This window comes from Xenopus laevis, chromosome 6L, assembly GCF_017654675.1.
Source record: "Xenopus laevis strain J_2021 chromosome 6L, Xenopus_laevis_v10.1, whole genome shotgun sequence".
Lineage (NCBI taxonomy): Eukaryota > Metazoa > Chordata > Amphibia > Anura > Pipidae > Xenopus > Xenopus laevis.
The window spans coordinates 59,741,506-59,767,777 of record NC_054381.1 but is presented as its reverse complement, the minus strand read 5'-3'; the positions used below and the strand labels follow the sequence as shown (position 1 = coordinate 59,767,777).

Sequence of the window (26,272 nt, the reverse complement as noted above, 5' to 3'; positions counted from 1 at the left end):
GAAAATGTTTCTTTTTTACAGATACTTTTTACTGACATTTTAATTAAGCTTAAAAGACACAAGGGTGGCAACAGTTAGTGAGCTAAAATAAATACCATGTTGTTTTAGTGCAACATTGATGTTGTTTTTATCATATTGGTCTATTTAAGACATTGTTTATGATAAAATCGAGGTTTCACAATTTATTATAATTTAAGTACCCTGATTTTAAGTTTTCCCGCATTTTACATTTTTTATTTGTGGTCCCACCAATTTATAATGCATTTCATTGGGTGCATTTCCCTGATTTTAAAGTAGTTTTCCCGGATTTTACTTTAAAATTTTGTCCCGATGTACCCAAAAAAGTACGGATTTATAAAAATACAAAAAACACTTACATTGAAGTAAATAGCAAAAGGGTCCAGAGAAGCATACCTTTAATGTTTTTAGAAGATTTTCATACATTGCATGTCAAATATAAAAGGAGATAAACAATAATTTTATGGAAATAATGTTTTTGAAGGCAACTCTTACAGACAGTTTTATAATATTAATAATACTAAGCACACTTTTAAAAAGAACCCACAAAAACAAACATATTTGCATTAAAAAATGCATATAATACCAATGTATGCATGTTGATGTGCTCAACATGAATTTCAATAGAAACCCTTTCAAGTATACAGTATAAGGTGTAAGATCTCTAAAGGGGAGATGTGATCTGTGCATAAACCTCATTTGGATTCATTGTTTACTATTCAGTTAAAGCAATCATTCAGTCTTAACAAGCAGAATAAAAGTATGTTGTAATTTAGCTTCTGCAATGAAAAATGTAAATAAAAATGAAGGCAAAGTATTGTCAACAAAATAGTGACTATGCCAAGTATTTCCAGAATTAGACAGATTCAACTATCTGCTGTAGAGCTCTGTTCCAGTGTAAACAGAAATGATGTATGTGCTCTCTTTCTGCTGCTAATAAAAGTAAACTGCTAGATTCCTCTTAGCATAAATAAAAACATGCATTTTATACAGTAAAGTATTTGAACCATAACCAAAATATTCAGTTATTCACAGGGTGTCCATTTCTCTAGGTCTATTTATAAAATCAAGTTAACTGCCTACAGCACAGAGAATCCAGAATTCAAAGTCAGCATTTTTAAACTTTATTACAACAGAGGGACATAAATTAATATCAGTAGTGATAACAACTTTAAAAAAACTGCAAAAGCAGAACTCTGAACTCAGAGATGATACTGGGATAAGAGGTGCAATAAACCCATGGGAAATATATTCAAAACAATGGGCACAACTGACAATGTTAAGCTAAAAATCGATGCAGCAGAACAAACAAAGAATTATGGCAAGCTCAGTTGTAGAAACCATACATGGACTCATCCTTCTGAAATACAGTCATATTAAAAAAGTAACCCCTCATAGCCTGCATAATAATTTACTCCACGTTGAACAAAAAAGATAACAGTGGTATCTCTTTCATTTCCCAGGAACATCTGAGTACTGGGGTGTTTTCTGAACAAAGATTTTTAGTGAAGCAAGATTCAGTTGTATGAAATGAAATCAAATGTGAAAAACTGGCTGTGCAAAAATTTGCTAAATTTGAACAAAGCTAACTGCTCAATACTGATTACTGACTGCACCAAATTGGTTGGATTAGCTCATTAAGCCTTGCACTTCATATGCAAGTGTATCCAATCATGAGAAAGGGTATTTAAGGTGACCAATTGCAAGTTGTGCTTCTGTTTGACTCTACTCTGAAGAGTGACAGCATGGGATCCTCAAAGCAACTCTCATAAGATCTGAAAACAAAGATTGTTCAGTATCATGGTTTAGGGGAAGGCTACAAAAAGCTATCTCAGAGGTTTAAACTGTCAGTTTCAACTGTAAGGAATTTAATCAGGAAATGGAAGGCCACAGGCAGAGTTGCTGTAACCCAGGTCTGGCAGGCCAAGAAAAATACATGAGAGGCATATGCAGAGGATTGTGAGAATTGTTACAGACAACCCAAAGATCACCTCCAAAGACCTGCAAGAACATCTGGCTGCAGATGGTGTATATGTACATCGTTCTACAATTCAGCGCAATCTGTACGGCAGGGAGATGAGAAAAAAGCCCTTTCTGCACTCACACCACAAACAGAGTCGCTAGTTGTATGGAAAAGCTCACTTAAACAAGCCACAGTCATTTTGGAACAAAGTGTTTTGGACTGATGAGACAAAAATTTTGTTATTTGGTCATAAGAAAAAGCGATTTGCATGGCAGAAGAAAATTGCATTATAAGAAAAACACCTGCTACCTAATGTCAAACTTTGCGGAAGTTCCATCATGCTGTAGGGCTGTGTGGCTAGTTCAGGGACTGGGGCCCTGAGTCAAGGGTCGGATGAATTCAACCCAATATCAACAAATTCTTCAGGATAATGTTCGAGCATCAGTCACTAAGTTAAAGTTACGCAGGGTTTGGATATTCCAACAAGACAATGACCCTAAATACACTTCTACAGCATTTAAGCTAAAGGCATTTATGCAGAGGGAGAAGTACAATATTCTGGAATAGCCGTCACAGTCCCCCGACTTGAATATCATACAAAATCTATGGCATGATTTGAAACAGCGGCCATCAAATTTAAAGGGATCCTGTCATTGGAAAACATGTTTTTTTCAAAACACATCAGTTAATAGTGCTACTCCAGCAGAATTCTGCACTGAAATCCATTTCTCAAAAGAGCAAACAGATTTTTTATATTCAATTTTGAAATCTGACATGGGGCTAGACACTTTGTCAATTTCCCAGCTGCCCCTGGTCATGTGACTTGTGCCTGCACTTTAGGAGAGAAATGCTTTCTGGCAGGCTGCTGTTTTTCCTTCTCAATGTAACTGAATATGTCTCAGTGAGACATGGGTTTTTACTATTGAGTGTTGTTCTTAGATCTACGAGGCAACTGTTATATTGTGTAAGGGAGCTGCTATCTGGTTACCTTCCCATTGTTCTTTTGTTTGGCTGCTGGGGGGGGAAGGGAGGGGTTGATATCACTCCAACTTGCAGTACAGCAGTAAAGAGTGATTGAAGTTTATCAGGGCACAAGTCACATGACTTGGGGCAGCTGGGAAATTGACAATATGTCTAGCCCCATGTCAGATTTCAAAATTGAATATAAAAAAATCGTTTGCTCTTCATTCATTTTGAAAAAAAAAAAAAAAAAAAAAATTCCCATGACAGTATCCCTTTAACTGAACTGGAGAGATTTTGTAGGGACGAATGGTCAAAAATACCGCCATCGGCCACACTCATCAAAGGCTATAGGAGGTGTCTAGAGGCTGTTTTTTTTGTTATTTTTGTTATGATGCATATTGCATATTTTCTGTTAATCTGATAAAGTTTATGTCACTGCTGAAATACTACTGTTTACATAATGCATGTTATATATTAAAAGTAAGTTGCTACTTTGAAAGCTCAGCCAATGATTAACAAAACTCCAAAGAATTAAGAGGGGTTCCCAAACTTTTTCAAATGACTGTATATTACTACAAGCTGCATATAACCCAAAATTAGGAATTCTACTTTGGAATTGTTTTATGGTACTTTTACCACATATGGAATTAGTTTGCTCCTCTTATACCTTAATAAATCCATTGCCAACCACCTTTGGTTGGCTACTGCATTTGTCAGCCCCTAGTAAGAAGATTTTAACCCTAAATCACTACAAGTATGAGATCTATTATCTGGCATGGACCCTAGGTTTTCCCTGTAGCTTGGATAAGTATACCTTAAACCTACCAAAAACCTTTACAGGGAGGCAATTGCAGATGATAACAAAGGAAGGGTCTAGCCAGCACAGGATAAAAGCAATGTAGGCACATCTGAAATTGACAGCCAGTTAAACCAATAAAACAAAAAAGAACAAATTATTTACATGAGTCTATGTCCGGAGATTCTAGTGTACCATATGTTTATGTAGAAAATATTAGGGCAGATTTAAATGGATGGGAAAAACACGACTCCTAATTCAATTCCAAATATTCCCATAGATTTCTATTGGGTTTCATGAGATAAGCTTTGAGATAAATTTTCCCCATGGAATTAAATCTGGCTTATTGTTTCTTATCAAGAAAGTAGTGATAATGCCGAGGCCTGTAGCCTTTTCAGAAATATTATTAATACGTTTTTCAACAGAGAATTGTCTAAACAGAATGAACCTGTTAATAAATACTAATTTAATATAAACGTATGAGTTAGGTTAAAATATATAAATTAAACTAGATAACATGGAGGAAATAAGACAAAGGTGATAGTGTCCTGTTAAGATTCCATTAACCTGTTTGCTCTGTGAATATTGTTGCTGTATCCAAAATGTTATATGATATCTTATAGCTATGTGAGAGTTGCATTTCTGTTAGCGTGTGTATTGGTGGTAACAAGTATATCACAAGATTGGGGATTATATTTTATGTACAAATCAGTCACTTTATGTAAAGGCTGCAAAGTGGTATGAGTAAATTATCTATTAATTTTACATATTTTAAGGCAATGAACAAATTTCAAAGTAGATTTAAAAAAAGTGTATTAAAACTGCTAATTTTCCTAAAACTCATCTCTCTGAAAGGTTGCTGGGCTAGACAATTTACCAAAGGGAGAATACCTGAACTAGACCAAATTAACTACGTTGCCACATTGAAAATCAATGTTTAATACAAGTGCATATTCTGGGAAGAGAAATTAGACACTTAAATTGCTTATGTCTATTTGCAGGAATCCAATATAGTTTTTTTTTTTAAAGTAGAAATATTGACGTTACTCTGTTCTCATTATTTTGACTAGAAGCTCTCTTTAAAAAGAAAATTTGTTCAAAGTTTCCAGTTTAAGCAATCTCCAGGGGAACACGCTCTGCACAGAGTTCAAAAGGGGACTCAGCAATCTGCATACCTACCCACGCCCTATCGAATCCTGATAGGAGGCTGATTGTGACCCTAAATTGAAAAAGTGAAATCTCCTATTCTATACTCTTCTTATCACCACAGATTACCAGAAGGAACTAGGTTACTGGCCACAGCATGGCAATTCAAGATGGGGTCAGACGCTTCCTCTTCTAAACTATTATGCATAAATGTATTGGAAAAGACTCCCAATTTTCTCCTTTCAGATGCATCAGTAATTGCAAGGCAGATAAGCGTGCTTTTACAATCTTAACTAAATGACTGCATCACTTCTATGAATCAAATTCTTCGAATGCACAAATGTAATATCTACCTCCCATTTTGAAATAGACATACCACAGGGACTCCATGACTACATAGGAGGAACCCAATGAAGAATGTCTTTCTGATAAGCAGACAGAGCCAGTCAACTATGACATGCAAGCCATAGCAACAGTGATCCTGCACAGAGAAATAGCGGTTGAGCTAATAATTACACAAGAAGAGCTTAAAGTAAATTCACTGACAAATCAAATTCACTTGGATATAAGTGAGGATATTTGTGACTTCAATGATCACAGCCCATTTTTTGGCTTTAGCCTGCAACACATGGGCTGAGAGCAATAGAACCAATGCTCCATGCACCCTGGCCCTAAAGGTAAGGACAGACATAGTGGATATCCACCCAGATACATTTCCTACTCTTGGGTGCAGGCAGACGTGGTGGATTTGCAAATGCAGAATCTCATTATGTTTTGGTAGCCGAGGATGAGTAGAGTATAACAGTGTTTTATTTATAACAACTCTAATACTTTAAAACAGTCTAGAATGTACTACGTACACTGTATAACTTTTGTGCACAGTGACACCTACAGGCCATTTGTTTAAACACAACATATACCCCCTATAGTAGGAAAGCATTTGGACAAATGTAATAAACAACAACAATTAAACAGTATGTATCTTAAAGCAATATTATACATTCTTCACATCACATAGTCCTTGGTCCATGCATGTAGTTTTCGGATTCTCTCAGTAGGCCTTATAGGTTCACTTTCTTCAGGTCTTTTGCAGTTGACGTCAGGAGTAGGAAAATGTCCTTCATCAAATAGAGCTTCTCCAAGGTCATTCCTAACAGGAGCAAGATGATTTGTATTCCATATGCGTCCATCAGACAGTTCATATGTGTATGGTCCTCGCTGGCGTCTCACTTCAAGTGGTGTAGTAAATTTAGATTGTCCTTGTTTCAGTAGTCCTGGTTTCTTAATTCTGACTAAAGATCCAGGCTGAAAGTGCACTTCTCTTGCGCCACGTTTTTTGTCCGTATAAGCCTTGCATTTGGCTTGTTGACGTTTGACAATGTCAGCAGTAGACAATTTTGTAGGCACAGTATTTTGCGGAAGTTTGATGTCTGCAACATGTAACTTAGTGCGCATCTGTCTGCCATGTAATAATTCAGCTGGAGATGATTGGGTTGTTGCATGGTGCGTTGCTCTGTAGTTATGTAGGAACTCTGTTGGAAATACTTTACAAGATTTCCCAGTAAGTTTTGCTGTCTGTAGTGTGTCTTTCAGACTTCTGTTGAATCGCTCGATTTCTCCATTTGCTTGTGGGTAAAACACTGAAGATTTCCTATGCACAATATTCCTCTCTCTCTCTTTCAGAAATAATTCAAACTCAGATGAGACAAACTGTGTCTGTTGTCTGATATTAACTCCTTCGGATTCCCTTCTCTGTTGATGACTGTAGACAGAAATGTTAAAACTGTAGCTGATGTTATATGAGAAACAAATGCAATTTCAGGCCATTTACTGTAATAGTCTATCGAGGTTATAGCAAATTTGCAGTCTATAGGAACATCTGTAAAAGGACCCACAATATCAATAGCAAGTTTTTCCCATGCTGAATCAAGAAATGGTACTGGCTGAAGTGGTGTAATTTTAGACACAGGCTGTGTGGCAGGCACTGGTGCTGTAGTAATGAGACCATCAACTAATTGTAGGTTTAATGCAGCAAAGAGATCCCAAGTATAGCAGTACACTTATTCACAATGTTAAAGTCACATTTTGCAGTATTTGATTCAAATTGTAGTCACTGGCAAGCAACCAAGCACAGGAATTGGATCCTTTAAGTAACTGACCAGTCTCAGGGCAGGTGCAACAAGAACTTTTGCAAAGTATTTCAAGAAAATATCCTTTGGTAGTATAGAAACAGCTGAACCTGTATCAAGCATCAGGTTAATGCAGTGTCCCTTGTCAGCAGAAGCTGTATTGACATTGACAGTGCATATAAACTTGTCAGGCATAAATGTGTCAGCTTTATCCACACTTAATACTGTGACATTTGTAGTAGTGACTTCATGAACATGTTTAGCACAAATATGGCAGATCTTAGAATAGAATATTTGCAGGACATGTAGCATAATTTGCAGTGTGTTTGCTGAACCACTGTGAAAGCAGTATTTTTTATTTGTATTTGCTGCACGGTTTTGCAGTGAATCCCTTTCCTTAGCACTATATTTTGCCTGTGACTGTGCATTATTAGGCCACATCGCTGGATTCACAGTCTGTACATTCCAGCAGTTCCCTGACTGAGAGTTTTAGCCTCTGCCACTGCTGTTTCAATTTGGCTAGCAACTGTAAAAGCCTTTTCAAGGGTTAAATCCTGGTCTAGGAGCAGTCTCTCTCTAATGCGTGGTGAGTTCGTTTTTTTCCACTATTTGGTCTCTCAGCATTTCATTCCCAAACAACCAGCTCTCTCAAAGCTGCTACAAATTGTTCTGTGGATTCACCATTACATTGTCATCGTTGGCAGAATTTATATCTTTCAGCAGCCACATTTACTCTTGGCATGAAAAATTTCTTTATAGCAGTAAGTGCAATTTCATAAGTCTCATCGGGTAATGGTAAAGTATACAATATACGCTGTCCCTCTGCTTCCAAGCAGTGAATAAGTAAAGCATGCTTTCTAGCAGCAGAAATATCCCCTTGGCCAGCAGCAATAATATCATTTTCAAACATACAGATCCAAGCAGTAAAAGTTATGGTAGGCTCACCAGGGTTTGGGAGAAAAGGTGCATGCTGCTGCAGAGGTAGAAGAGACATCTTGTCGCCAATTTGTTATGTTTTGGTAGCCGAGGATGACTAGAGTATAGCAGTGCTTTATTAGCAAGTTCATGCAGCCATTAAATAACAACTCTAATACTTTAAACCAGTCTAGAAAGTACTATGTACACAGTATAACTTGTGTGCCTAGTGACACCTACAGGCCATTTGTATAAACACCACACTCGTGTTTCGGCCCCGAAATCCACTGTGTCTGCATGAACCTGAGTTCCACTATGTCCCTAGGCTTTAAGAGCAACAATCCACCACACAGATTGTAACATAATAAATGTAATGATGGCACATTATTTCAGTGAAGAGAAAAGATAATGTGAAAAAGTACTTACCTGTTGGCTGTAAACATTCAAGAGGGGTAAAGGAATACTCCATCTTCAACTACAAACAAAACAATTCCAAAGATAATATTAATATCACTTTTCAGTCCCTGTTCCAGTGAAGCCCTCTAATTTCCCTGCTACAGGACTAAATGCAGCTTTATAAAAAATAAGTTAGAAGTTATTGAAGCATGGAAAGTAAACCCACATAAACAGCTTAGAGACCATACAAATACAAAGCAGATACTGTCCTTGAAAGAACTAAACCTATGACCCCAGCTCTACACGAGCATTACAAAGAATAACTGTAGATTCTAAAAGCGGAGTTTTTATTTTTATATTTTGTGAAACATACACAACTCCTGATTTTTATCTTCTATTCATGGCACTTCGTTTTGAGAGAATAACATTTTTTCTAATGCAATTTCAGCCACAGAAGGGGGCTGTCCCTAAATGCTCATGCTTTCATTTTCTGCTTCATAATAAATTATGTAGCGCTTTAGCCCACAGAAAAGTGTCTTCTCCCTTCTTTTGTGAATTTTTTTTTATAAATACACAAGTTTCAATGAATCATGTGACATCACAAAGCACTGATTATAACTGATGACTTAACATGGCACCATTTATATGGTTGTTTTGCAGGTTAATAGATTTTGTGTAATGTGCATATTGTAAAACACTTTAAAAATCACAGGCCGAAGGCCTAGTACTTTTATATAGATGAATTCTATTATCCTCATATTTTTTTTTAAAGTGGACCTGTCACCCAGACACAAAAATCGGTATAATAAAAGTCCTTTTCAAATTAAACATGAAATCCAATTTCTATTTTTTATTAAAGCATTCATAGCTGTTGTAAACTCATTTAAAAATCTCAACTGTCAACCAAATATTGTCTGCCACGCCTCTATGCCTTAGGAATAGAGGCGTGGCAGACAATTACTTTCACTTTACATTTAGCACTTCCTACATGTAACTGCTCTCCACACATTCCACCCTTTTTCTTCACTGTCTAATTGTGTAGTCAGGGCATGGGGATGGACATCAGGTTCCCCATTCTGGTGCACAAACAAGATTCTGAGATGATGCAAGGCTTGCCTTAATATCAGTGTCCACAAAATGGCTGCTGCCTGCTTGCTATAATTATGAATCCCCAGACTGAAGGAAACAAGATTCAAATAATTTATATAGTGTAATTAAAGTTCATTTTGCTTGACTAATGTGATAAAATAGGATTTTGAATATATTTTTGGATGACAGGTCCCCTTTAAGTGAGTCATGTAAAACATGATAATGATAAAACATGAAATTATATTACTATGCAACAATTATAAGAGAGGACAGCATTTATCATGGTTTATAAGGATATGATTTATTAGCAGCGCTGGGCCTGGCAGCCTAGGCAACCTGGCCAGTCGCAGCGCCCAATAGGATGCAGATGCACGCACATGCGCGTTAGAAAGGAGGAAAACACATGCACATCAAAAAAGAAACACTTGCCTGGCACCCCCAGCTTTACGCCCTTTGCATGTGCCTACTCTACCTACCCCTAGTTCCGGCCCTGTTTATTAGTGTCAAAATATCTTTTTTAAAGGGAAATGTTTTATGAACAACAAACATTGTTGTGACGTTAGATCTGCATCTAGCTGGGGGCTGGGTTTAAAGGCACACAATCCTGCATCACCCAGCTATTGCTTAACTACAACCCAATTTCCAGATTATCTCTCTCCTCCCTCTGTATCAGAATTAAAGGACGAGCTCAATGTACAGAATTTGTTTTGGGCATACTTTGCACCTATTGTTTCAATAACGAAAAATCTTTATTTGATCTAAACAGGAGAACTGAACTACACCAGGTTTGGTCCTTGAAAAGTAGAGTACCTGTCCAAACCCAACCCCCCCCCCCCCCAATGGATAACGCCAGTCACAAAACTAACCCACTAGTCTAGCAACCAATCAGCAGCTAACCCTCGCAAGAGAACGCAGCCGAATAACCCTTTAGTTCCCGTCATTGCTGAAAACGTGCATCGACCAAACCCTGCCAGCGGCGTTGTAGTACATTTGTCCCGATTCCCACCTACACAAATCAACTGGGCAGTGTGGATGTCCAACGCTGCGATTCAACAATATAAAACCGTAGGTGCAAAAATGTATTATACTACCTCCTCTGGATTCACTGTAGCAGCTACTTCCTAGTTGCTAAACAGCAGCGGGTGACGTCACGAACAAATGATTCTACGCTGACCACGTGACGCTAAACCTGGGGACGTCTTTAACAACACGTGACACGGCGCATTCTTCAAATTCTTTTAGGACATTCAGCGCCTCCTTCTTCAAGGTATATAAACAGAATGCACGTGAGTCCAGCTTAGTGGGTACTCGTGGTTGCATGGAAAAGAACTCTTCATTGCACGCAGCCAGTGGAATACATCTGTATTTGTGCAAAACCGATCTGCTGTTGCATCAGCCTGGGGCATTTGCTGTTGCTGCATGTGGTCTCTGTATGGTGTTTGTGCCCTTTAATTAGGGGGTTATTGGAGATTACTTATATATGAAATTTTTTATTTTATTTTTTGGTGTATGGATGCTAAGTTTTGAGGTGTGTGCTTTTTTTTAAAGTGGGTGGTGACTTTTTTGTGTACATTGACCTTTTCAGGTGTGTGCCCTGCCTGTCCCTCTACTCCCTGCATGTTCCATGCCCTTCCTGTCCCTATGCTCCCTCTGTGTTTCCTGCCTGCCCTATGCACCTCTTGTGTTCCATCCCTTCTGTGTGCCCTCTGCTCCCTGCGTGTTCCATGCCTTGCCTGCTCTCTGCATGACCCATGCCCTGACTGCCCTCTGCTCTCTTGGTGTTCCATGCCCTGCCTGCACCCAACGTGCGCCATGCCCTTCCTGTCCTATGCTCCCTGAGGGTTCCATGCCCTGCCTGCCCTCTGCGTGTTCAATGCCCTGCCTGCCCTCTTCTCCCTGCGTGTGCCATCCCCTGCTTACCCTCTGCTCCCTATGTGCGCCTACCTTACATAGCTTATGAGTAGTGAGCCTGGTGAGGTTTGTTGTGGGGGTTAGTTAACATTTGGAAATATTTGGTGGGGTGCCCTAACAAGTTAAATTATATTCTGGGGGTTGCTGTGCTATTCACTTGGGAGGAGGAGGCATATTGATTTAAGCAAACATTGATTTAAAAAAACATTTCCAAACATTTTGGAAATAAAAAGAGGTGGGGGGAAGTTGCCCCACGCGGTGAAATATTTTTTTGACCATGGCCATTTTTTGTGGCCACACCACTTAATTGCTATGTTAATTTTACAAAATTTGGCAGGTTATGAAAGTTTGAACACATTTCTTTTTTTGAGTTATTACAGTTTTGCCATTGAGGTGAATTGCCCTTTAAAGGAGAATTCAACCCCTTATTAAAAAAAAAAAAACCCACCCTATATAAACCCCCCACCTCGTCACCAGGCTAGTTGCTACCCCTGGTAAATGCCCCTAACTTTTTTCTCACCCCTCATTGCAGATTCACAGCATTGTAGTTCACAGCAGCCATCTTCTTCTCATCGGAAATCTTCAGGAAGAGAGGGACGTATCAGCGCATGGAGCAATTTTTTCGTTTTTTGACAACTTCGCATGTGTCAAGTCATGGAAGTTCCCGAACGGCCAGAAGAAGAACCGAAGATTTTCGAAGAGAAAAAGATGGTTGCTGTGAACTCTGATGCCGTGAATCTGCACCGAGGGGTAAGTAAAATTTTAGGTGCATTTACCCGGGGTAGCAGCTAGGCTGGGGGGGGAGGGGTTTTAATAACGGGTTGAATACTCCTTTAAACTATGAGTTTAACTTCTACCAAGAGACTTGTTTATCTAAATTGTTACAATTACTTATCTCAAAATTGTTATAAAAGTATATTAGTTGCACCTGGTGGCTGTTCTAGGCTCTCTGCCAAAAGCCAATTAAGTTAGAAACTTTGTATGTTTTTCTGCCTGTTCAGTGCAGAGAAAGTCGGGACTTTTCAGTACAAATGCGGAATTATGGGTTGGACTGAGCTGAAAATGGGACAGTTGGGAGGTATGGTATGTGGATATGGTCTTAAAATTTAACATGGATGTGGTTTAAAGTGGGTGTGGCTTAAAAATGGGGCGTGGTCAACAACGGCTTCCACTATCAGCCTTCCACCACATTGGCCAGGAAAATTACCAAATTCTTGGTAATCCTATGCACTTTCGATACACTTGAGGCTTTCCAAATCAGTTTGATTTTTGTGCATAAAATAATATATTTTTCTGGTATAAATCCCTATATTGTGAAAAAGGTAATGCTTTCCATTTTTGTTTTGTTTCGTTATTAAGAGCTCTAAATCAGTTTGTGGAAATAACTGAGGCTGGTTTAGAAAACTCCTGATCTCCCAAAAAAAGCAATGTATAGTTTTCCTATGTAAACTAAATATCCCCACCATGAGATGTACCTAATATGAGAGAGCACAAAATGTTCAAAAAAAACCTCTGGCACGGAGTACAAATGAAATACAAAATTCTGCTGGCCCTTAAAGGGTTAAAACATATTTAGGGGTTCCTGTTGCTAAGACGTGCCTAGTATAAGAAAGTATTCCTAACAGGAGATTAATCGCTATTGATAAATGGCTGCTTCTCTGGGCAACTAATCTCCTGCACTCTTCAGTAAAAAGCTTTCCCATAGGCAATAATGTGAATCGCTGGTGGTAAAACTCATCTGTCGCTCCAGTCTCCCAAAATCGCTTGAAGTTTCCTCTTGTAGCGATTTTGGGAGACTGGAGCGACACATGGGTTTTACCATCAGCGATTCACAAAGGAAACACGATTCAAATAACTTGTACAGTGTAATTTAAGTTAAATTAGCTTGACTAGTGTGAAAAAATAGTATTTGAAATAATTTTTTGGGTGACGGGTCCCATTTAAAGTCATAAAAATTAAATGCCGCGTTGCCCTGCACTGTTAAAACTGGTGTGTTTGCTTTAGAAACACTAATATTGTTTATATAAACAAGCTACTGTGTAGCCAAGGGGACAGCCACACAAGCACAGGATACACAGTAGATAACAGATAAGTACTACTATAGTTTAAATAAAAAAGCTGCTGTGTAGCCAACCTTTGCTAGCATTGGCGACTAATCTCTCTGAAATTGCCTTTTCACTGGCAATAAACTGAGTTACCAATGGAAAGGCACTCGGGTAACTTTTGGGTTTCCTTTGGGTGACTTTTGAAAAATGAAGCAATGCTTGCGTTCTCCCACCGGCAATTTACATTTGGGAAAGGAGGTCTCGGTAGCTGAGATTTCACAACAGGCGACTAATTTTCTCTACGTGCCATCAGCCTTACATTGAGTAGGAAAAACAAAAGCATGTCAGAATTCTATTGTATAGTGCTGACTTTTTCCAAAGGTCAGAATTGGGCCCGAATTGCCTGCATACACATCATTATTACAGCTTTAAAATTATACATTTATTTTTTCAAGAAATTAATTTTAAATGGTATTTGTAATTATAGTTATATTTATGTAATTCAGACATAAAAAATGACAATCCCTTTGTTTACTTATATGAATTATTGATATTTAATACTTATCTAATTTTGCATATTACATTTTCAATGGCAACTAAATATTTTATGAGGCATATATTTTAATAGAAAAGACAGTCAGAAAGTGTTTGATTGATGATAGTGAGACAGAGAATGAATTCTACAAAGATCAAGAAATGGTAAGAAAAGATTATGGTTTATAAAATACACCAAACGTTTGGATGTAATCTTTTACTCCCAAGTACACTATATACTAGAAATTGGTTTTAAGGTATGTAGATGCAGTGATTGCTACTATATTACTATGTTCATTTTACAACAGTGGATGTGAGAGATTTAATTTTTTTTTCTCATCCCTTCATAAGGTCTTCATGAAAATGTTTTGTTATAAGAGCAAGGACTTGCATAGTGGTTACATTTCAACAGCTAGACAAAACCCGTTAGTTGCATGTTTATTTTTATCTATGTATAGTGTTCCATGGATTTAAGAGATACAGAGAAAATACATGTTGTAAAAGTCTCCATCAAAAACTCAAATTTTAAGTTTTTTAAAAGGTATTCTAAAACGAGAGACCTCCTACAGGTAAGGAAACTGTTATCTGGAAACCTGTTATCCAGAAAGCTCCAAATTACATCTCCCATAGACTATATTATAATCAAGTAATTCAAATTTTTAAGCATCATTTCGTTTTTCTTTGTAATAATCAAACAGTAGCTTGTATTTAGTCCTAATTGAGACATAATGGATCCTAACTGGAAGCAAAACAATCCTGTTGGGTTTAAAGGATTTTTTTTAGTAGACATAAGGTATGGATATCCAAATGGCAGAAATATCTGTTATCTGCAAAACCCTCAATCCTGATAATTCTGCATAACTGTTCCCATACCTGTGTATGTGAAACAAAAAAAAAAAAACCCTAACTTTGTAGTCATTAATTAATAATATATATAGACCTGGTTTTACTTGGAGCTAAAAAAAAAACCTTTATCTCTAAATATGGCCCCTTTATTGGTGCTCCCTATAGATCTGCTACAGTCATTGTCCATCTTTCAAATAAGGGATGGGCATGTCTTAGCTGTCCCTGGCAAAAGCACAGCAGGAGGGGAAGAGCCAATCTCAGCCCTGCTGTTACACAGGCGTCAGTTCCCTATCAGGTCAGCCTAGCTGCTGATTGGGTCCCGTGCTAAGTGCTGCCGGCTCCCCTGCACAGCCAGACAATTTAGCTGGCAGGACTGGTTGGGTTATGGGGGGAATCTTTCAATAAATCCGCCCCAAATACACATTTTTAAGCCCTTTCCTTAATGTAATCAAATTTTTGCATGATTTGTTATATTGGAAATACTAGTCAACTCTCTTCCTAGGTGTGTGAAAATCTCTAGTGAAAAAGTTTGCCTCACTGGAAGAAGCTATGTATGCTGCTATACATGTCTTTGAAGAAAGTAGTAAGACCAACTTTGTTGTAATTGAGAAGAAGAAACATTTTGGTAATAACGGTATGATTTGTGATATTTCTAAACCCCACTCCCAGCTAATATGTCAAAAACTTTAATTTGTTTTATACAATAATTACATGGGACACATTTTTTTTAGACTGTGGTATGAATAGTTACTACTAGTATACCTATATTCTATATCCTTTGTATCCTCTTTTACATGGAGGAGTAATGAGCTATAAGGACCAAGGCACAAAGGGTACTGGTGGCATTTTAACCCTTGACATGAACTCTGTCAACTTGCCTTGAAGTCTACAGGTCTGCTACAAAAGATTTAAATGCCTCTTTTTCTGGCTGTTAAATGTTGCACTTAAAAAGCCCAACTAGCTCAGTGTGCCATGAGCTTTAATACTTATGGGTGGATTTATCAAAGGTTGAGTTTTGTTTTTCCACGAAAAAGTGATTTATTAGTCAAAAGTTAACTTTAAGGCTTTTTTTACCCAGAAATGTATTAAATGTTTTTCAAAAACTTCTAGATTTATTATACCCTGACCCTGGAAATAGCTCAAATCCAAAAGTACATATCTAAAACCTTTTGAGATCCTGTAGAAGTCAATGGCAAAGGTCCCTTAAACCATTTGAATATGTTAATAGCCTTCATGATATTCAGGTTTTTTTTCTGGAGGATTCAGCTCGAAAACTCTAAAAATTAGAGCAATTCAAGGGTTTTTCCCACTGAAAAACTTGATCAATTCGATTTTTCGGAATGTAAACCCTGACCTCACTTTTTCAAGTTTTTTTTTTCATTTAAGGTTTTTCTAAAATAAGAAACCATCCGAGTTGTGAGTTCATTCGATATTTAAAAAAGCTCACGTAACTAAAATAAGACATTTGATAAATAACCACCTTAGTGTTGCTTCTGAGCTGTGCTAAGAACTAAGGGCATACAGATTCTACTGTGCTGCCAAAGAAACTATTCACAAATAGAGAATCAGATGGCACACACATGAGCATTCGTGCTAAATAGTTGACATTTATTGAGATCTCCACAACATTTCGGCATCCCCACCACGTTCCCAAAAAGAGCGCCACCAATAAATGCACACGGATTCTGCAACACTATATCCAGTATATGCCAAAGAAACTACCTCCATACCCTCTACTCAGGGGCGTAGCTACAGATGAAGCAGGAGGTATAGGGGCCCCATGAGGCCCTAATTCATTTACAATTTCAATAAATATTGATAAAACAGGTCAAAGCTAAACATTTTGGGGGCTGAAAAATATTTTGCTGTGGGACCCATTAAAATCTAGTTACTCCCCTGCCTCTTTTGCCTCATTTGTGTAGTAACCGAGTGTGAATCTTTTTTTTTTTTATTAATGCATATTATATGGAAAACAGTGTGTGCTACAAGTTTAATAAAACACTTTTGTCTAATCCATTTTAATGATTGCTTTCAGATTTTTGGCCATGCCAAAAGTCCACTGTTCATTGGCATGGTCCAGTTGTTGAGGACATTTGTATTACACAGTTCACTGGTATCCCCTATGTAATTGTTGGAAGAAAGGTTTTTAATTGCCATTTAGGAAAGGATATGTCCTTGACCAAAAAGAAAAAAATATGCGGAGAGCTTCTAGAGCTGTTTACTCATGTATGGAAAAGCATTCTAAAGAATAAAAATAGTGTTCTATCGTGCACTTTTGTGGCTAATCTATTGGCAATAAACTGCTTTGGTAGCTTTTCTTCTCCTTTAAGGTATGAAGATCTAAATTACAGAAATATCCGTTAACCAGAAAACCCCCATGTCCCGAGCATTCTGTATAACAGGTCCCATATCTGTAACTATATTATATATGTGGGTAACTAAACATTGGTTCATACACCATTTAGGAGTCATAATCAGGGTCAGACTGGCCTGCCAGGGCCCCGGGAAAGAACTTGGTGGGCCCCTAGGCACTTGCTTTAGTTACTTTCGACTTGCGAAAATAATGTATTTTTTATATAAAAAAAATGTGGTGAACACTTAAGCAGGCAGTGTGGGCCTCACTAAAATCCGAATTGCACTGCAGCGGGCCCACCGGCTCCCGCTGCCAATGTCTGTCAGTTTCTTTCCGCCCGTAGTTAGTTGCCTGCTGCCAGTACTTCTGGTCGAAGCCAAGGCTGCTGCTGAGGATCTTGCCATCACGTGACCCTGCTGGCGATTGGCTGCAATGTGCCAATGTAAAGCTGTCCTCGCATGTGCATTGTATTAGGTGCGGCCAGCGTCGGACTGGGCCCAGACCCCCTCCGCGCTTGCCCCGCCCGCTCTGCCCACTTGTCCCGTCTGCTCACTCGCTCGCTTATCCTGAAGTAGGTATGCTACGGGGGGGGGGAGAGGGCAGAGGGTGGTTTGCTGGTAGGGAGAACTACAACATTTTTAGGGGTCCTGATGTGGCAGCCCCTGACCCCCCCAGTCCAACCCTGGTCATAATGCTTGTATGCAGGTCATACAGCACTCCATTATTTTATGTAAACTTTACAACAGTTGAACCCCAGACAAATATCATGTAGATCTAAATAGGGTTGCCAGTTATGGACACCTGCCATAGAAACATGATAATTATGTAAAAGGCAGTTCTAGACTAGTTTTATTGAAAAAACACTACTGCATATTTAATTTTAATGTAATCCCAGGCAATAAACCTGTAGATGATGGGTTATTTGCCGCAGTCGACAACATAACATGCCTGTAATGTGGTCTTCCAGGGCACTTTTTAAAGGGCTGGCCTGTGGGTAAGGCTATGTGCCCATAATTGTTTTCCTCTCCCTCTGTCTCCAGACAATTTTCTGTGTCAATTGTTGCTGTTTCTCTCCAGTGGTCCCTAATTCAGGGTCTTGTGGTTGCTGAATTTGTAAAGGACCACAAAATCCAACCTTGTTCTGAACAACAACCGATTCTTGTAAGGACTGCTGATGGCTCCCAGATCTCTTCTGGATCAGTGTCATTAGAGATTATGCCACTTTCAGTTATCATTGACTAATCATTTAGAGACTTTGGGGTATATTTATCAAAGAGTGAAGTTCTGCCACTCTCCATTCATTTCTATGGGATTTTTATAGGCGTATTTATCAAAGGGGGAACTTTCACTTTCACCCATTGATAAATACGCCTTTCAAAATCCCATAGAAATGAATTGAGAGATGCGGAATTTCACTCTAGTGGCGGAACTTCACTCTTTGATAAATTTACCCCTTTGTCTTTTAATGTGGTTTCTTTTCCCTTTTATTCTTGGTTTTCCATGGTTACAGTCACAAAACCCAACAAGAAATTGGAGCACTGGTGTTATGAAATTTCCTTCTGAAACTTGTATTCTTCACTTCATTCCACCAAGACCCATGCCTAAGGTGTGGGCTTTATGCTCTTTTCAAGACCCATATCTCCAGTTAATTCTTTACTATCTACATGATTTTGGTGATGTCTTTGACGAGAAATGGGCAGATACAGTACTCTTCCTCCTCATCGAATATATGATTGCCCAGTTGACCTGCTTCCTGGGGCTCTGATTCCATTTGGGCGTATTTACCCGCTATCAGAACCATAACTTGTAGTTTTGAAAGATTATATTAATGAAAATTTGAAAAAAGGTTTAATTTGTCCTTTTACTTCACCTGCAGTGGCAGGTATTTTCTTTGTGAAGAAGAAGGATGATTCTTTACGTCACATCACCGTTAAGAACCCCTACCCACTCCCTCTTATTCCTGAGTTGTTTCAAAATCTCAGTGGAGCCAAGATCTTCTCTAAACTCGACCTGCTTGTGTCCTATAATTTGGTTAGAATTCTCAAAGGGGACAAATGGAAGACAGCTTTCTGGACTTGTTACGGTCATTGCAAATATATAATGCCTTTCGGATTATGCAATGCTACAGCCACATTTCAACATTGTGTCAACAACATTTTCCGAGACTTTTTAGATCAATTTGTTATAATATATTTAGATGATATTTTCTTCTTCAAAAATGGAACATCAAATCCATAGGAGAAAAGTCTTCAATCATTGGCAGGTTTATCATCTATTTCCAAGTTGAAAAAATGTGAATTTAACAAATCCTCTTGAGTTTCTGGGCTTCCAAATTTCCATTGAGGGTAAAATACGAAAAAAAAAGCTATTGACTTGCCTGTCCTTTCATCTCAGAAAACAGTAAACCTGCTCTTTTTTTACTTGCCATCCCTCTTTCTTGGTTTAGCAATATGGTGGCAGTGGGGATGCTGCGGACTGAGCACCTGGAGTGGATCTACAGGAATGTGAGCTTGAAGTTTCAACTCGGAAAGCTGTACAAAGTGTTATTGGCTTTGCCATGTTTTATTGGAAGTTCATTAAGGATTTATCAACGATTATCGCCCCCATAACTGATGTAACCAGCTCCTCCTTCTCAATTCTAAAACATCATGATTCTACTTTGCCTTATATCCTAGAGGTGGATGTTTAAGAAACCGCTGTCGGAGCTGTTTTATCCCAAAGAATCTGTGTTTTCTTCAGATTTTCTTCATCCTGTTGCATTCTTTTCTAAGAAACAGAAACTTACACCATCTGAGAGAAACTATGATGTCGCTGACATAGAACTTTTGGTCATAAAAGGAGCTCTTGATGAATGGCGTCATCTACTGGAAAGAGCTTACTATCCCATTATAATCTTTTCTGACAACAGGAACTTAGAGTTTTTATGTACTGCCAAATGTTTCAAGCCCAGCGGGCTAGGTGGGGTTTAATTTTCACATTACTTACAGACCAGGCTGTCAAAATAAAAAGGCAGATACCCTTCCTTCTCTTCCTGGTACCATTCTTCATCCTCAAAAATGTCTGTTATTTCAGAGCAATCTAATATTCAGGTTAAGGTGGTGTTTTCCTCTCTACCACCACCACCTGATAACTACGAACCTATGATGGATTATATCTTCTGAATGATACAATTTTCATTCCTGAATCTCTTCAATTGAATACTCTTTGGTTTATGATTATCCTTTGGGGGTCACATGGAGTCCTTCAAGACTTTGGGTCTTGCTAAAAGGTTCTTGTATTGGCCACAGATGGCTAAAGATTGTAAAGATGATGGTGCTTCCTGTGAGGCTTGTGCTCATTTTAAAGATTCACATATTAAACCTTTGGTCTTAATGCATCCCTTGCCTGTGCCTACTAGATTGTGGGGTTCCATCTCTGTTGATTTCATTGTTCATCTTCCTCCCTCTCAAGACTATAATACGATTTTTGTAATTATGGATCAACTGTTCAAGATGGCACATTTTGTTTCTGGAGTTCTGTCTGCTTCACCTAGTGCTGAGGTTTTCATTAAATTTGTCTCCATGGAGTACCTGATGAGAATGTGTCAGATGCGGTACAATTTACTTCTAAGTTTTGGAGGACATTCTGTAAATCTTTGAATATAAATAGCATTTCCTTCTTCCTAAGTAATACTTAAGCAATTCAACTGGCCCAAGCTCAAAAGAACTTAAAGGAAAACTTTACCCCCAAAATGATTATTTAAGCAACAGAGTTTATATCATATCAAGTGACATATTAAAGAATCTTACCAAACTAGTATATATTTTTAAGTAAATATTGCCCTTTTACATCTCTTGCCTTGAGCCACCATTTTGTGATGGTCTGTGTGTTGCCTCAGATATCACCTGACCAGAAATACTACAACTCTTAACTGTAACAGGAAAAAGTGTGGAAGCAAAAGACAGAACTCTGTCTTTTTATTGGTTCATGTGACCTAACAAGTATGTTTGTTTGATTTATTTGTGTGCACTGTGAATCCTATGATCCCAGGGGGCGGCCCTTATTTTTTAAAATGGCAATTTTCTATTTAGTATTACCCAATGGCACATACTACTAAAAAGTATATTATTATGAAAATGGTTTATTTACATGAAGCAGGGGTTTACACCTGAGATACTGTATTTTATGCAATATCTTTTTATAGAGACCTACATTGTTCAGGGGGTATAGATGTTTGCTGATTGCAACAGAACAAAGGACCCAGAATTTTAGGTTGGTGATTTTGTGTGGCTCTCCACATGCCATATACAGTAAAACGTCCTTGTTTTAGTCCTGTTGTTCAATGCATTCATGAGGTAGCTTTTAAACGTTATTTGCCTTAAATTTATAAGATCTACCCAGTTTTTAATGCTGCCTTATTAAAACTCTATGGTTAAGAACATCTGTCCTGGCAGAATTTCTGAACGTCCCTCTCCAATACCTATTAAGGGTGTGGACAAATTTGAGGTTGAGACTATTTTGGATTCCAGGTAATGTAAGGGTCAGTTACAGTATGGATTTAGTGGAAGGAGTATCCTCCCAAAGAAAGTTCTTGGGAACCAGTTGACAATATACATGCCCCCCAACTCACCAAACAATTTCATAGTTCTCATCCAGAAAAACCTGCACCTCCACGTGTCCAGAGGTCATGTGAGTCCATCTGCTCAGAGCACCAGGCACAGTGTCAAAGCTGGCCAGTGCATGCTCAACAATTTCGAGCACACTCCTGCATCCTCGCGCACGGTTTGATATAAACTTGAGTGTATGCATCACATGCTCATGCACGCAATCTAACGCATGTGCACATTCTGATACGTGCAAACAATTTCAGCGCAGAGGCCTATGCTCCAGTGTGAGGTGATCATCTTTGGCGGACACTGATCATTTTCTTCTTGTGTTGTTACTGACTTCAGGATTCCTGACTTTTGGCTTGTTTCCTGACCACTCTTCATGTTACCCCTTGGCTTCTGACTCCTCGGCTTCTTGATCTTCTGGTTTTGACCCTGGCCTGTTCTCCTCGGCTTCTTGATCTTCTGGTTTTGACCCTGGCCTGTTCTATAATTACAGATTAAGCTCAAATGTACTGTAGCTCTCTGCCTGCAGTTAATGGAACAGTAACAGAAGTTTTATAGGAACAAAGTCAGAAAGGCCAAGTTTTAGAAACTTACTAGATTTCAGGGACACCAATACTGTCTCACGCTAAATTTCAGTAAAAACAGCCTAAGGTTAGAAGAGCTGGTGGGGTCGGCGGAGCAAACATTTAGCCACCCTTTGCTAACAACTATTGCAGAAATTTGTGTGTTAAAAATTACATATTTGCCTATGTTAATGCACAGTTCCATATTATTGTACATACTACCCCCATTGGCACAGATAGCAGCTTGTAAACAAACTTTGTGAGTCTTGTTTTTCATACATTTCCTTGCAGTTTACCTCTAATTCAGAGATATACCTGTGCTGTCTTGGATATTTAAGATCTAACTACAGGTTGCTATTTGAGTTTACATCATATGATTCTGAGGGCCATTTTGAAACCTCCAGATTGCTTTTCTTCATTTGTTGAGCCGTTCCATTTTCACCTTTTTAGGTGACTTCACATTGGCATTCAGAATTTGCTGATATTTATTCCATTTATTCCATTTTACACATACATCGTTTCCTCAGCCACTGGTTGGCACAGAACCTTAAATCATAATGGATTCACCCCCATGTGTAACAGATGTTTTCCATCAAATGCTGCTTGTTTTTTTTTCTCCAAACAAATAATTCTGGCCAAAGAGTTACATTTTTACCTCAGTCCACAGCCTCTGGCTTGTCTAAATCCTATGTATACCTCAGATGTTGATGTTTGTGATGAGGTTGCTCCTGCTGATCACATTCCCATTTAATAATTTTTATTGCTTTTAAGAAAACATAAACATTTTTAAACAATAAAAAATTAAATGAAAAAGGTAAATTGGTGAGTACTCATTAATACACATTTTCACTTTTATTCCTTCACTGGGTGAGGTTAAAAATAAACAAATCGGGCCACACACATAACATGGCTAATTATGAATGTTTTTAACAAAATTGTTATTGTGTTAGATGCCCATAAATCAAATTCTTATGCCCCTTTCAGAAACCTGTAGGATGTACTGAGGGGACCTCAGTGAATAAATGAATATCCTTCATGGCCCAGAGAAAATTGGTGTCTTAATGAGAACCAGAAGTCCAGTTTCTGTTTTCTGTAGCAGATGTAAGATGGTTAGAAGTTGTAACATTGTCAGGAGCTTGATTCCCCTTTCACTTATTTTTTCCTTACATCTGCCACTATGGATACAGTACTCAACAGAACAATCCAGGGCCACATGCAATGTGTTTCTTTTCTATTTCATGTACTGAGCCAGACTGACGTCTTTAGGTTGCTTTGTCAAACTATGTCTAACTCTTTCTAATCCTTTCAAAGTCAAAATGATAAATGAATGCACCTTAGCCTTTATTCACAGATTTTTTGCACAGTCATGTAGTTTTACTGAGAAGTCATTGCTTCTGATAACCTGACACTACTATGATATAGTGCTTGCGAATGGCTGTATTCCTGTGTCATTTATAAAAGTTCTTCTTTTGAAGATAAACAAATTGATTATATTCCTGAAGATAGCTTTATCTAATGATATCATTAAAGTATAGACCTGAAGGCCTGAAACATTTTAGTTGTTGTGAAAAATATTGTCATTGATTGACCTTGGTATCCTGTGGGAAACAAATTGAAAAATAAGTTTGGTATTAACACTGTACAAATGGTATTAGGAGCCCCACTTTCAGGTCAACAAGTCTTCTTTTAATACATTAGAGGTGCTTGACAATTGTCTATAAATACAGTAAGTTTACATCAGTAGAACCATTAGCCAACACAAAACAAAGCTTTTTGTATCTTGGATACTGTTCTAGAAATTTTGAATTAAATTAAAACAAATTCAACATACATACATATAAGTATGTAAGAGGGGAAAGCTCTGTCTGGATTAAAGTGTAAATGTAAAGTGGTACAATGTGAGAGTTCCTTATGAACCCATCAGTGCAAGAGAATTGCAAATAGGCTTTTCACTGGAGAAGCCTTCTGCATTTTGAATTACTGCTGGGCCATTGGTATTGCACAGGTCTATGATCTATTATACAGCACTGATGTATGTGAATGCTTTACAATCAATTGTTAATGATAAATATTATATTATGGAAGTTGCATGTTAACTGGAAGTTAAACTTAAGTTACAGAGCCAATATTAAAAATAATAAAATAAAAAGTTGGAGAGATCTCCCCTTAAGGTTTAAGGTACATATCAGGTTCCAATTATTAAATAAAGTTGATGTGACTGGAGTTGGCGTTGTGGTGTATACATATTTCTGCCCCACCGCATCTGTGGGGCTTATTTATAATCAATTTTTAACTAGAGAAATAACCAGTGATGGGCGAATAAATCTCCCGTGAAAATTTGCCATTAAAAATTCGGTAATATAAATTTTTCCGCTTTTCACAATTATTTTCGTGAAACCGTTTAAATTGCTTGATTTTTTCGTGAAAACTTTCAAATTGCTTGTTTTTTTTTTGTGAAAACGTTTGAATTGCAAACGTGGACATTCGAATTGCTCGATTTTTAAGTGAAAATGTTCAATTGCTCGATTTTTAAATGAAAACGTTTGAATCGCTTGATTTTCAAGTGAAATGATTGCATGTTTTTTGTGAGAATGTTCGAATTTCACGATTTTTTCGTGAAAATTTTTGAATTTCAGGTTTTTTCGTGAACTTTCCGATTTCACGATTTTTCTATAATTTTTCGCCGTTTCGCGAATTTTGTGGGAAATTCACAACTTTTTCGGTGAATCGAACGGGAGACATTCGCCCATCACTAGCAATAACCCATAGAAACCAATCATATATTGTCTTTCAATTTTAACATGCAATAGCCTGCTTAAAGAACAGATCTGATGAGTTGCTGTGGGTATTGCACTGTGGGTATCCAGTGTTCCTAAATAATCCCCAGTAAAACATTTCCTTAAATTCAGCCAGTGTTTGCACTCTTTCATTTTATCATTAACTGTTATTTAATGATCCTAATCTGACTTTTTCTCTTAGTTTTCCTCTAACGTAAGGCTTAGTTACCTATGGTAAGCATCTTCTTCCTCAGTTAAATGTTTTTTCAGTACAGTGGCATTCACCCAATTCAGCTCCAAAAATCTAAAAAGAGTTTACCAAATATTCACACCTTTTGCACCAACTATGTAATAAAGTTGTAAAAATATATTTAAAGTGGTTACATTTCACTGTAATTCAACCCCACCTTTATTTTGTTCTTTTGTAAAGTGATGGTAAGTAAAGTGGCTTCAAGTCTCAGAATTCATCACTTTACAATGGAACCAGGTTGAGGGTTGCATTACACTCTCAGCATAAAGGATCTTGGAAAATAGCCTGTTGCAGTCCTCATGGTGTTCTTCAATTTGTGGAATCAGGTATGTTTGCAATTTGCAATTGGTTTTCATATTTTATTATTATTGTAGGTATTGAGTTAATTAGCTTTTTATTCAACAGCTCTCCAGTATACAGTTTCAACAATTGGGGTCTGCGTCCTCTATAACTAATAAGAAAACCCCATCCTCCCCAGCTGCTGTCTTACCAAAGAAGAAAGGGACGCAAGTCTGGGTGGGGTGTGGCTGGTTTTTTGCGGGGTGGCCTGGCACACTCTAGTTACACCGCTGTGTAACAATGCATGAAAATATAGGCTGAAATGCTTTCAGAGTTAATATGTTTTTATATTCAACAGGAAAACTTTTTTAAAAATAGAAACATCAACCTATATTAAAAGTTAACATTTTATACGTGGCATTTTTAAATGTAATTAAAAATCATTTGGAATTGAAAGAATTATGATACTGGAAGTGATACAGGCATAACATCTGGTCTTACTGATACTGTTATAATCCCATGCTCGTAAAAATATATTATTACAGCTTGCCTCACCTCAATATTTCTACAGATGATGAGAACTTGATAATCCTACTGGGAGTGAAAGCAATCAACATTTTCCATGTTTGACTATTAATCAAAGACACAGCAAGCTGAAAAAATTCTTATGAGATAGAACATATTGCATTTTGTCACCGCTATGTCAT

At 37.8% G+C, this 26,272-nt stretch overlaps 1 protein-coding gene across 2 annotated transcripts in view; it reads right to left on the bottom strand.

The window, feature by feature from the left end:
- The window catches only part of tpk1.L (thiamin pyrophosphokinase 1 L homeolog), a 199,641-nt gene that overhangs the window by 161,377 nt on the left and 11,992 nt on the right, over positions 1-26,272 (bottom strand). The window contains exons 1-2 of one of the 2 annotated variants that reach the window (XM_018267534.2): positions 10,507-10,647; positions 8,357-8,405 (exon numbers count right to left, since the gene is read on the bottom strand). In XM_018267534.2, the coding sequence (XP_018123023.1) occupies positions 8,357-8,399 (43 nt within the window). In that variant the 5' untranslated portion in view covers positions 8,400-8,405; positions 10,507-10,647. Of the gene's footprint in view, positions 1-8,356; positions 8,406-10,506; positions 10,648-26,272 lie in introns of those variants that run through there. The other variant, XM_041566090.1, reaches the window with a different exon arrangement.